General features: G+C 33.1%; 3 protein-coding genes across 5 annotated transcripts in view; all 3 read right to left on the bottom strand.

Moving 5' to 3' along the window:
* lola (longitudinals lacking) overlaps positions 1-13,835 on the bottom strand; it is a 74,665-nt gene that overhangs the window by 1,406 nt on the left and 59,424 nt on the right. Inside the window, exon 6 of one of the 2 annotated variants that reach the window (XM_018009634.2) lies at positions 3,455-6,050. The exons of the other annotated variant lie outside the window; for it this stretch is intronic. Coding sequence (XP_017865123.1) covers positions 5,326-6,050 — 725 coding nt within the window. The 3' untranslated portion in view covers positions 3,455-5,325. Of the gene's footprint in view, positions 1-3,454; positions 6,051-13,835 lie in introns of those variants that run through there. 2 annotated transcript variants of the gene reach the window in all.
* Positions 190-2,171, bottom strand: LOC149268432 (uncharacterized). 2 transcript variants are annotated; one of them, XM_089470181.1, is made up of 2 exons: positions 1,069-2,171; positions 190-756 (listed from the first exon to the last, which is right to left on the bottom strand). In XM_089470181.1, exon 2 carries the CDS (start codon positions 749-751, stop codon positions 353-355), a length of 399 nt encoding a protein of 132 aa, XP_089326307.1. In that variant the 5' UTR covers positions 752-756; positions 1,069-2,171; the 3' UTR covers positions 190-352. The 2 variants fall into 2 exon arrangements, with proteins under 2 accessions (XP_089326307.1, XP_089326306.1); XM_089470180.1 differs by lacking the exon at positions 1,069-2,171 and adding an exon at positions 839-1,062.
* Positions 8,021-13,690, bottom strand: LOC149268431 (uncharacterized). Its single transcript, XM_089470178.1, has 2 exons — positions 13,589-13,690; positions 8,021-13,354 (listed from the first exon to the last, which is right to left on the bottom strand). The coding sequence occupies exon 2, from the start codon at positions 13,293-13,295 to the stop codon at positions 12,393-12,395; it is 903 nt and encodes a 300-aa protein (XP_089326304.1). The 5' UTR covers positions 13,296-13,354; positions 13,589-13,690; the 3' UTR covers positions 8,021-12,392.

Here is a 13,835-nt window from a genome sequence, read left to right as displayed (position 1 = left end):
ATCCAAACTAATCGAACTAACCAAAAGTTAAGCAACTTTTTACAGTAATTATTGTAGATAAATTAATTAATAAATTAATGAAATGCACAGATGCATTCATACACACACATATATATACACAAAGTCTTTACAGCTGTTCGAAGTAGAAGAAAGTGAAAAAACAAAAGGAAAAGAAATGCATGTTCCAAATGCGAGTTTCTTTCTTCATTTTATTTACATACACAATAGAAAAAAACTAAGAATTTGGCATTAACGAGAAACTTGGCTAATATAATTACATCAGTTTATAACTTATCGAGTGAAAATAATTAACTACAACAAAAACATATATGGGCCTAGCCACAAAATACGCTTAACTTAAGTCCAGATCAGATGGATCATATTCCAATTTGATTTCAGTCGTATATAAAAACATTGGATCGATGGCGCTCAAAAGGCGAGTCGATCTTCTGCTTGCTGCAGTTGTTCCTGATGCTGCTGTTGTTGTTGTTGTTGTTGTCGCCTTTGACTGTTTGTCTTGCTTTTGATTTAGTCGCTGATTGGGATGCCAGCTTTCCTCTTCCAGCTCCGCCTGATGCAGTTTCTTGTGCCGATTCAGATGGGATCGTCGCTTGAACCACTTGAGACAATAGTCACACTGGAAGCGCTTAAAGTCCTGGCACTCCTCGCTCTGATGCAGCATCAGGCGATTCATTGTGTTGTAGTATCGTCCGCACTGGCAGAGCAGCTGATTCTTAGGGCCATGTCGCATGAAATCTAAGCAGCATATAGATGAATAGAGAAGACAACAAATGACAATTGTAAAATGTGAATGACAAACAGCAGCAATCGCACACACATATATACATAGATTTTACATATTGCATATGCTATATGGCAGGAGATAGATGATAGTTTGCTGATGAATACACAAATTTGTTTGAATCAACAATTTGAATCGTTTATTATGTCTGTTTTTTGTTTACTAAGATGCCGCAAAAGATTTTGTTAAATGATTTCATTTTACTCGTCATTTTTTTGTTTTTTGGATTAGCTACTTGAACAAAAATGTTTTGAGTTTTTAAGGACCTTTTTCAATTTTTGGGGCCAGTTCTTAGCAGCAATCAGCAGCAGCAGCGGCAGCAGCAAAACCTACAAAAAAGAAATTCATATTAATAATGAGCATAGAAACAAATATTTTCTAAATAAATATTAAAAAGAAAATTCAAATATTAAAATTATTAGTAAATTGTACAATGCGCATAAATTGAAAACATTTATTAATTTAATTATTATCATGTACAATTTTAGATATACTTTAATTTCATGTTGTTAGTGTTGCTCTATCATAAATACTTATAGATAGTAAATTTTTTAACAAAGTATGTTACGTATGTGTTTGTGGGTCTGTCTACATATACTCAAAACTTGTTGAGCAAAAATTGAACTAAAATTAATTTGGTTTTAAATTTGTTTGCTTCTTTTGGCTAATGAAATTCGTTTAAAACTTATGTATCTAATTTTAATATTTAATAAGTTTAAGTTTGAGATCATATCTATGGCTATGTTACAAAACCCTACTACACACAATTTGCAATAGTCAGATTAAAAACTTGTTTTTATATATATAATATATAATAAGTACCTAAGAGTAAGACAACAACAAATTTTATATAATATATATATATATATATATATATATATATATATATATATATGTATAGTATAAATGTAGTTTGGACTTTTTTAAAATAGGACAGGCCCTTGGAGGGCATAGAAACTTGATTTGAATTTAATTGATAGTAGAATGAGTAGTTGAAACATTATAAAACTAGTTTAAGCCAGGCAACAAAAATAATAATAATAATAGATATACTGTTATAAAAATTGAAAATATCTTATTGTATATACTATGAATTTATTTCTCTTCCACTTTATAAATATGAGTAAATAATAAAAAAAAAAAAAATAATAAATAAAATAAAATAAAAGCAATATTATAAATATATAAAAATAACATAATAAACCTTTTAAAATAAAAAAAAAAAAAAAGCCAAAATATATTTCTCATAATTCCTAATATATTCCTCCATATTTTGATAGCTTCTACTACCCCAAATAATTTTTGTGAAAGATGTACTTGCGAAAACTTCTAGGCCTGTCCATCTCCACCCTTAACCCATCATCTGAATATGGCTTTAATTGCTCAGTAGCAGCGTATCGCCCGATTCGGAGTGTTTTTGATTCATGTGCTTGCGCAAATCGGATTTGTATTTGCATTTGTGCGGACAATGGGGACACTTGAGTGTGGGCTCTACGCCGCACTCGTAGTTCTTGTGGCGCTTCAGGGAGCCCTTGATCTTGTAGGTTTTGCCACAGACATTGCACGCGTATTTGGCATCATCGATGGCCAGCTCGTTGTTGACCTGGTGCAGTGCCATGGTGGCATGCACCTCGCTCAGACCATTCACATAGAGTTTGTCGGCCTGCTGCCCAGCATCGGCCACGCAGGGCAGCTTGTCCACATAGTCGTCGTCGTCGTCGTCGCCGTGCAACAGCACCTCATGCTGATCATTCTTGATGACCGCCAGCTCGAGTTCCCGTTCCGCCTCGTCCGCGTCGGTCAGCAGCAGCTCAGACTCGTGGCTGGTGACCACCTCGTTGGTCGTGCTGCTCGTCATGGATATGCTGGTGGCGCCATACTGCATCACATCACGCAGCAGCAGCTTATCCTCTAGCCGAGATGTATCTATTTTAATGTACTCTTGACGCGTTTGCGTTTGCTGCTGCTGTTGCTGCTGTTGTTGGTGTTGCTGTTGTTGCTGTTGCTGCTGTCGTACATCGATGCATTGCTGCAGTGAAATTTGTGGCCGCTGCTGGTGATGCTGATGCTTCACAATTTGTATGGTGGTTGCCTGTGGCTTGTGCAGGCTGGTGGTATTCGTGTTTGTGGTGGCATTTTTGGTCAAACTCGGTATCGTATACTGTATATTGCCCACGGGATTGCCCAGATCATCGTGCGGCAGTTCGACAACAACAGTTGCCCCCGACAGCAAATTGCTGGCATTGGCCGAACTCAGAGCTGGCGCCGTGCTCAGTGTTTGACTATGGCTCGTTGTGCTGGCTATGGAATAGGGCACAGTTTCCAAGATGGTCCAGTAACCATCTGTAAAGAGAAGAGAGAGAGAGAGTTGCCAGCGGCACATTAGACAGGCAATTGTTGAATGTTTATGAGAAGAATATTGATTATATATTTTGATATAATTACTTGCAGCATTAACATCCAATTGTGGTGTGTGTGTTTGTGTGGGTGTCGAATAGAACGTGTAAATGGGGGCCAGAGAATATTAAATGAAACAAAACTTTACATTTAATACATATATGCTAAAAAAAAAAATAAATAAATAAAAAATTGAAGTAAAAGAAAATTCAGAATTTATAGCTACTAAATTGGAGATATTAATGAATGTTATAATTATTATTATAAGTATGCTTTTATTCTTAATCGCTTTCATTTACATACATATATAGATATTTATTTAATAGTTATATAATATTAGGTATATAAAAAAATGTACACAAATTTCACTTAGTTTTCTTTATCAACTACAATGGTGCAATTTATTTATTCATATTTGTTGATAACACCAAAAAATACACACTGTATTTAAATATGCGTATCGTATATATATAGGTGTATATATAGGTATATATATATATGTATAACTGAGGAATATGTGTAGTGGCAAATAATGGCGCTTTAAGTCTTTGTTTGCTTTACAATATTTAATTTGTAATTTAATAAACTTTTTTATTTTTGGAACTGATGCTGGCAAGATTTTATTTGAGAAACAGCGAGAGAGAGAGAGAGAGAGGGTTTTGGAAGTTTCTAAACACCAAAAAACACCCACCACAGACATATTAACAAATTAAGTGTTTTCCTTTGGGTATAAATAATTTTGGTCTTGGACCGATCAGCTTAGGCTAAGGGATAGGCACACGTTTAACAAAACTATAAAATTAATAAAGAAATAAAAATAATTTTTTAAAAAGAAAAGAAAATATTAACGGAATGCTCACAAATAATTGAGTTCTAGTTTACACGTGACTGTTAAATAAACAAAACACAAATTTTTACTGTGATTACATTTGTTATTATATATATTTTAATTGATTAATTTTACTATTTTTCTTTATAACTTCTGTTGAATTTATTGTTATACTAGTGTATTTTTGTTATAATTTCTGCTATATTTTGAATAGTAATTTCTTTTATATTCTCAATATCATTCTACTATATTTTCTGTTATATTTCTGTAATGTTTATATTATGTATTATGCGTGTATTATACTTCTAATATATTTTTTTCTATTCTTCCTGTTATATTCTCTATATGACTGAACACCTATGATTGTAAAGAATTTTATTCGCATTGTGTTTTCTGGTTCTTTCAATTACGGCTCTTGTCTCTCTCTTTTGTTTTGAGTTTATATAGACCCATCAGGAAAATATTTTCAACTGAGCAAATAAAATAAAATAAAAGTAATTATGATACGTGATAAGTACATTGTTATAGATATACATCATCTGCCATTATATGGCTTGAAAATTGAGTTATGTAGGCTACGCCCTTATAGACAACTTGAATGCATCTCTATTCAAATAAGATTTGATTTATCATAAAAAATTACATTTCAGAAAAGTTATCTGAATAAATTTTGAGATGTGCAGTTTAAACCTTATTTTTGGATTTACATAGATTATACAAAACATTTTAAAATATTTGATTAAAAATAGTTAAAAAAAACCTCAAAATTCTGTTCTCTGCAAGTAATAATGCTAAAAAAAAATGAGTTTAAAAACTTAAAAAAAATCATTTGTCACGTGTAAACTCAGCTTTGCAGTAAAAATTCTTGTAAAGTCCAATATTCAAATATTGCTTTGTTTAAGTAATTTGTGCGTTGTGCGCAGGAATGTGACATGCTTGAGTTTGCCACAACAACTGGCTATGATAATAGACTATATATATATATTTCTATAACTGTGTATATAAGTATGTTTAATATATGGATATAAGTGGGTGTGCTACACTCTAAAAAAAAAGCTATGAATTTGCTGCTGCTGCTGCAGACGCACACATCTGGAGGTAGTTGTAGCTAAGACTGCAACAGGCCGAGCGACCCGTACAGTACAAACTAATGTGTATTCATTTGGTAAACATTTCAAATTACGCCTCACGCTTCAAACACACACAAACAGGCACGCACACACACTGAGGGAGTGAGGGGGCAGCGATAGAGAGAGACACGCAGAACGAGAGTGAGAGCGTGAGAGAGGCAGAGGCTTTAGCCATCCTCATCATAGTCATCATCGTCCTCGTCGCTCTCCTGCAGCATGGGCACAGCCGTTATGGTCAGATCACGTCCCGCAAAATCGAAATTGATTTCGCATAGGGCGGCAGCAACATCGCTATCCATGCCACCGCCATCGGCGTCCTCGACCTCATTGTCATTATCATTGTCGCCATCATTATCGTTATCATTATCATCATTGCTCTGGTCGTCCTCGTTGCGTATGAGATAGAGACTCTCCTCGTCGTGGCGCAGTCGCTCGTAGAGCATGCAATGCTTACGCTTCGCATGCCGCAGCACATGATCCTTGCGCCGCGAACGATACTCGCAGGACACGCACTTGTATTTCTTCTGCTTCAGGCAGTATTTGCGCACATGCTCCTGCAGTTTCTGATGCGACTTATAGTAGCGATTGCAGTGCTTGCATTGCATAAACGAATCACGCGACTGACTGCTGGCGTGTCCTGGGCGCAGGACATTGCTGCTGCCTGCCGATGCATTGGACGCGGATGCTGTGACATGTAAGTGACTGTTGCTGCTGTTGTTGTTGTTGTTATTGCTGCTGCTGTTGTTGTTGTTGTTGTTATTAATGTTGTTGCTGCTGTTAGTGTTGCTGATGTAGCCATAGAAGTCGCCAATGGCCGTGTCTAGGCCGCTGCTGGCATTCGCATGCGTCGATGTGTCCACGCCCAGCAGACTGCCCAATATGGGATAGATGTCTGCGTTTTGGTGGCGTTATCAATTAGGTGTGCGATGAAAAATAAAAAAAAGAACGAAACATAACAATAAACAAATTAATTAATTTAAAGGCAACGCAAGCAAAACATGAAAAATAAAAACAACATAAACTAATCAAAAGAGAAGCTAAACTTAAACAAATTATAAATATATAAAAAATTATATATTTAATATAAATTTATAGATAAAAATAGAGTGAAGAGGTACTTAGTGTTATGTCAACTACCGCTAGATACAAGTATTGCGTTGTTGTTGTTGTTGATGATGTTGTTTGTGGTTTCTTATGACTGAGATCCCAAAACGTGGATGAGCGCACTTGACGATGATGATGGTGATGATGATAATGATGATGATGTTGATGAAGAGGCGGATGATTGGCATAATGCAGCTGATGCGTTTGCTGATTACGATAAGCACACTTAGACCCCCTCTTAGCTAAAAAGCGCCAACAAAAAAGATTGTATTAATTATGTACAGTAAGAACAATAAACAAGTGAAACAACTAGTAAACAGAAACAATAACAAAAACAATTTTCTTACAATAGTTACTCAAATGGGGCGTATGTTTGTTGTACTTGTTGTATTTGTTGTTGTTGTTGTGTCGTTTGGTGCATTCAAAGACTATAACAATACAGCAATATAATTACATAGGTTTATCAAAAATATATTTAGTAAGATTTCTTTCATTATTATAAATTGTTTTCTTTGGTTTTCTTCATCTTTTCATCTCAAAATACAATACATGATTCTAAGCATCAAATACTGCTGAAGCGAACTCTCACATTATAGCCATATTGGAGTCTGGGTATTACGGTTCCCTCCCGTGCGAGTGCATCTAGAAAAAGAGAAAGATTGAAGTTAGTTTTGATTTTAAAACAAAAGCAAAATATACATCGAAAACACAACAGCTGAAAAAAAAGAGTATTTTTTTTTATTCATTTTTATTGTAAGTAAAGTCATTTTTGTTGTTTCTTCTTTTTTTGGTTTTTTAATATAATATATATATTTTTAAATTTAGTTGTTTTTCCTGTTTTTACTTATAACAATTAGATCGTTTACTCGTTTTACATTTTCACATTGATTTTTCATTTATTTTTATATACCTTTTCTTTTTCTATTAAACATAATAATAAAATTGTTTCACAAAATGTTTTAAGGCGTTTTTCGGCTCTATACACACATATATATATAAATATATATATATTTATTTATTTGTTGCTAATCGTTCAATTTGTTTTTGTTTTTCTTTTCTTTTTTGCATTTATAATTTAAGCACACTTTTTTCAAAAATATTCTAACATCTGGCATTTCGAATGCTAATTTGTGTTAGATAATAATTTTTTATATTTTTAATTTTTTAAATATCTGCTTTAAAAATTAATTTTGTCAACTACTCGCAAATGTGTGAAAGCCGAATTTTATTTTTAAATTTAACAATTTTTGTTGGGGTTTGTTGTAAATTTTGTTATTTGCATAAACTAATCCTAGATATTATTCCTCTTTTTTTTATACATATATATAATAGAAAACCGTTTTTTCTGTTTGCAAAATGTTAAGAATTTCCTATTATTTTATATTTTATATTTTTTAGTTTAGTTTTTAGGCAAATGACTCTTGAGTTTTGTATTTTTTAGCGTGCGTGAACAGCAATTAACAATTATTTAATTTATAATTTACAATTACAAAAAACACATACGTCTGCATGTGTGTGTTGTATGTGTGTAACTTAAGGCTATTTTCTTGTTATTGTTGCATGTACAATATAAAAACCCCATTTGACGTGTTGCTTTCATATATATATATTTTTTTTTTCTGTAAATATGCTACTATATGATTTGTATTAGTTTAAAGAGAAAAATATAAACAAGGAAGAAGTAAATTATTGGATAGCTAAATACAAACAACTTAAAAGTGTGTGTGTGTAGTGTAATTGTGTGTTCTGTATTCTGTGTTTCTTTTTTTTTTTTTTTGTCTTATTTTTTTTTTTTTTTTTTTTTTTTTTTTTGTAAAGAAAAGCCCGTTCAATGTTATCCAACCCCTGTTGCCCCGCTTGCCTATGCCGTTCAAATTCAATTCACATAACTATCTCTTGCTATTTTCGTTTTTCTCTTAACAATCACAATTGATCACATCGATTTTGCTTGTTTTTTTTTTATGTATGCATATGTAACTCTAGGTACACAATTATATATTATATATATATTATGTTGTTGCTTTTAATATTTATATATAATTTTACATTCACAGCTCCTTGTTTACAACGTTTTGTGTGTGTGTGTGTGTGTATTAAGTGTATACGTGTGTTTCTGTATGTGTTTAGTATTAGTATTAGTAAACTCTTTGTTACATATGTATGTGTTTTAGTTTATTTAGTTTAGTTATATAGATACATTCAATTCGTTTAAGGCTTACCAAAAGAATGTATATAAATTGAAAATAAAATAAGACGCATATGTTAGCATATAGTACAGTAGAATTGTTTTCTGTTTTAGTACAATTTCTCCAAAAATAATCTGTTGCTATTGTTCGGGATGGTATTTGAATTCGATTGAATTGGACTTTTTTTTTATCCATTTCATATCATTTCATTTATATATGGTAAAAAATATCCAAAGCACTGTGCATAAAAATTTTATTTTTTTTTTTTTTTTTTTTTGTCTCAGATTTTGTTTCTTTTTTTTAAGAAATTGTTAATATATACTAGATGATCTAGGTGTGTGTGTGTATAGTTGCATAAGCGCTACTTAAATTTAATTACAAACATACATAGCTTTTCCTCTATGTGTGTGTGTGTGTGTTAGTAAATTGGTTGTTAATCAAAATTATATTGAATTTATCACATGCTCTTCATTATTTCCATTGTTTTCTTCTTCTTTAACACTTTGTTTTTTAACTATATGACTCAAAGTCCAATGCCTAGGCTTGTCTAGTATTAGCTACATTTACACATACATATATATTTATATGAGATATATATATAAATATACATATATATATACTATACGCTGGCCCACTTGATTAACTTTGAGTCCATCACATGCGCTGTTGATAAATTAAAATGTTGCTTAACTTTTCCTTTTTTTTTTAATTTTTTTTTTTTTTTTGCTTAGAAAAGTAGTACAAAAAAATGATTTAGATGTATAAATAAGAACCACAACCTTAATAGACAAAGTTAAATAATTGCATTAGATTATAATTGTTTCGAAAAAAGGACACACAATTGCATGTCATATAGATTGTGAAATTCTACCTCTCTTTCGCTCTTCTATTTTCTTTTTCTTTTTCTTTTTTTTTTTTTCTTTTATAATTAAGTATAATAAAAATTAAAAAAAAGAAGCAAAGCAAACTCACGTAATTGACTAGCGCAAAAGCAATGCTAAGTTCTTGTTAGCAATATATACATATATGTTTTGTATACATATATATTTTTTTTGTTTTTTGTTTTTGTTTTTGTTTTTTTTTTTTTTTGTATGCCAATTAGAAAGTTGCCCGATTGTTAACACAAAAAAACATATTCATATAAAATAATAACAATTTAAATATAAATTTTGTTTCGTTTCCTTTTTTTTTTCCTCACGTAATTCGAATACTGACCGACAAGAATTTTGCATTTCTTTTTTTTTTCTTTGCACAATTTATATTAAATTTTTATAATATTCGCATGTTTTATGTGATGTTAATTTTAATATTTTTTATTATTATTTTTTGCTAGAATTTGTGCCAATTTGTTTTGTTGTCTGTTGTACAAATTAAATTGTTATCACATATTTTGTGGCACAAACTGCTAACGAGAATTACATTGCGCCCCTCCATGTGTGTATGTGTGCTTGTGTAGGTGTAGTTGAATATATATATATATATATTTTTTCACAATATTATTGTTTTTAAAGTACCTAAGCAACGAGTTTTTGTTAAGCTCATGATTTAAACCCTTTCTTTATGATTTTTTATTTTTAACAATTTTATAATGCTTTTTTTTAACTTTGTTAAATTTTCTTTTTTTTATAATTATATTAACTTTTGTTTTTAACAAGTTTACGCGGCAACATTATGTGATTTACTTGGTATAAAATAAATTTGGAAAAATATTTAAAAATAAATAAAGTAACGTTTCTTGTGTGTGTCTGTGTGTAGGTTCGTGTCTCTCTCTGTGTGTGTGTGTTTGTGTTTGTGTGTGTGTATGTGTGTATTAACAACAAGAAAAATTAATAATATTATATTAATTACAATGAGGACTATATTCATTATATCACATACCAATTATTTCTCATTTACTTGACTCTTCTTGACTTCGTTTCCAACCTTCCCCTCCTCCTTCTCATCCTCCTCCTCCTCCTCCGCCTGCTTCTGCTTCATCTTTGACCTATTCTCGTCTCTTGACTGTGACTCGATGCGAGTTTTGTCCCTAACATTAACATTAACTTTAACTTTATAATGCCAATTAATTTGCTCACACTTGTACATGTTGCTTGCCATATTTATACAGATATATATTTATAATATTGTTTTAATTGTTTGCACGCGCCATTGAAGCCACAGGCCAAATTTTTTTTTAATTAATAATTTTGCTTAGCATTTTTTGTTTGTTACTTTTTGGTTCAAACTTAAAAAATTGCCGCCTATCACATTTTGTGTTCGATAAATAAATAATTATTTTAAAAAATAAACGAATTTTGTTTTTTTTTTTTTCATGGAATGAGCACAAGATAAACTAATAAATTTGTTTTTGTATTTTTGAAAAGTTTTTTTAGAGATCGTTGCGTTGCACTAACAGTAATTGTTTTTTTTTTTGTTTTTTGTGGCTTTGATGGCGCGCAGCTAACAAACAAATTTAATGTGAATAAATTGGAAAATTAAACAAAAACTAAAATTTGTGTATATAAAAAAAAAATCAATATAACACTTACAACTTGGTTGTGCGCTGTGATTTTTCATTTTTTTTTTTTTCGTTTTGCTTTTTCATTGGTTTTGATTTTGGGATTTTCGTATTTTGTTTATTGCACAAGATTTTTTTAGTATTTTTTTCTTTTAGTGTGATTTTTTTTTTTTTTTTTTGCTGTCTGTGATTTGTTGTTGTTGTTGTTTTTAGCTTATTGCACATGTCCATTTAGATTTAGTTACGCTTTATCGTTGCCTTAAAGCTTATACTAACTTAGTATCTAAATTATTATTTCTTTCTTTTGTTTTGACTGACTAAGCGATTGACTGTTGCTATTTCAATACATACATACAAATATATGCTGTTATCATGTAATTGTTATTGTTTTTACATTATTTACATAGATATATTTTTGATATATGCAAATATTGTTTTTCCATTTTAAGTTTATTAAGTTTAACTATTGCCCCAAAGAAAAAAAAAAAAAAAAAAAAAGTTGAAATATATTTAAAAGAGAATATTAATTAAAGCAAGCGCGTGAGAGTGAGAGTGCGTGATCTGAACAGTTCAATGAGTTGAACTATATAAACTGGATCCAGTTGGATCGATTCACACTCAACTTTCATATTTTTTGTTGTTTTTGTTATTTTGCTTTTTGTTTTTGTTTTTATAATAAATAAATTACGCTAAAATTAATGTGAATGTTTTGCGTTTTTTGCTGCGTTTCACTTTCGCTCTGACTTGCCTTACACTCCTCGATTATCCCTTCAACTTCCTTCATTTTTTTCTACACAAATGCATTAATTTTTCTCTGTTTCTGTTTTACACCACAATAAAGAAAAATTCATTGAGATCATTGAGTTTTCTAAGGATGTTACACACATTTTAACAATAGCAACAACAATAACAAAATTTTCCCACTCTCACGTGCCGCCCACTCTTTATATATACATATATACACGTATGTATATGTATCGAATATTATATGGAAAGTTGAAAACCGAAAGAAAAACTATTAAGAACAAAGAAAAAGGTTTGATATACATTTATATGAAACTAAGGATTAGAATTTGTTAATATTTCTTTCACATTGACGGCTTTTATGCATGCTCTGTATGTAGTTGTATAAACCTATATATATCTTTTATATATATATATATATATGTATATATATATATATATAAAAAAAACGACTATGTTTTCAAGATCATTTGAAAAAAAAAACAACGCGCACTGTTCTATCTCGTTTTGTTTTCTCTTTGTTGTTTTGGACTGAACTGAACTGGACTGGACTGCAGTAAAACATGGCTAACTAACTAGTGGCAACAGCAGCTGTAGCAGTAGCAGCAGCAGTAGTAGCAGCAGCAGCAGCAGCAGCGGCACCGGCAGCAGTGGCAGCAACAGCAACCAGTTGCTGGCGTCATTGCAATCGCTGTCGATTGTATCATCGATGTTGGTGGGTGCGCATGTGCAGCACGAGATTGTGTTTGTGCTTGGACTTCTTGTGACAGATGGGGCACTCGAATTGTGGCTCCACGCCGCACTCGAAGCGCACATGTCGATTGAGGCTGTGCGGACGGGCGTAGGTGTTGCCGCACCGATCGCAGGCATAGGCGCCGCCGCCAGCGCTGCCACCGCCACCGCCACTGCCACTGCCACTGACACCGCTCCAGCTACCGCCACCCGGTGGCCCGCCAGCGCCGCCTAGTGCTGCGCCAGCATTGGATGTGACGAGTCCGGCAGCTGCAGCTGCAGCAGCCGCTGCTGCCGCCGCAGCCGATGTCGAGGCACCGCCGCTCGTCGAGGCACTTGTATTGTTGGCTGCCACAGCAGCAACGGCAGCCGCCATCACCGCCTTGGAGTCCACCAAACTGCTGCTGCTGTTGCTGGGCAGCACGGTGGGCGCAATGCCGACGCTGCTGCTGCTGCTGTAGCGGCGCAGCGGCTCGTCGGTACTGGACTGATGGATTAGCTGGGCCAGCGGATGTGTGTGCTGTTGCTGTTGTTGCTGCTGCTGTTGATGTTGATGTTGATGATGATGATGATGATGGTGATGGCCGAGCGGAAGGCCGCTATGCGCCTGCGCAGCGGCTACTAGCACCTTGGCAATGCCCATGCGCAGATCAAAGGGCTTATCGCCGCTATCGTCGCGATTGTCTTCATCATCCTCGTAGTTATTATTGCTGTCATCGTTATCCCTATTATTGCCATGCCGTCCATGACGAGTGGGCGTGCCCGGTCCACTGTCAATGCGCAGCTCGTGCTCGTTGTCATCCATGACACCATGCTCGGATTTGATAATTGGCCTGGGCGAGGTCATGGGACTGGTACAGGGACTGCTCTTCATATTCAGATAATATGGATGCGGGCTGCTCACCCTGGCTCCCTGGCCGCAATGCGCAAATTCTGCAGACGAGGAAGACAAGAAGAGTCAAAATATAGATGCAATGTTAATCAAGAGTTTCACTTCAAACAAAACGCTGGGCATAGTATTTACTGTTTACTTTTTCATTTTTTTTTATCAGAGATAAACAAATTAAAAGTCCTAAGATCTAATTGGAAACGTAATTGAACCAAAAGAATATAGTTGATAGTTGTATATATATAGTTATAAAAAAATATTAAAATTGAATTTATTACCGTGAGAAGTCGTTAAAAATGTTGCGTTTCATTTTGCTTTTTGAGTGATTTTTGTTTTTTTTTTTTTTTTTTTTTTTTTTTTTTTTTTTTTGTGGTGCAGTGCATGGTAATAGGTGTATGTGTAGAATGTATGGTGTGTGTGGTGTGTGTTTGTGTGCGTGAGTGTAGGCGCTGCTTGTATCTAAAGTAAAATGTTGAGATGTATACGATATAAATATGTTTATCAACTGTGTAAAACGCTGCTTAA

The sequence above is a fragment of the Drosophila arizonae genome, chromosome 5, assembly GCF_054131065.1.
Source record: "Drosophila arizonae isolate 15081-1271.41 chromosome 5, UAZ_ARI_1.0, whole genome shotgun sequence".
In the NCBI taxonomy this organism is placed as follows: domain Eukaryota; kingdom Metazoa; phylum Arthropoda; class Insecta; order Diptera; family Drosophilidae; genus Drosophila; species Drosophila arizonae.
This window is presented reverse-complemented; position numbering and strand designations above follow the sequence as displayed.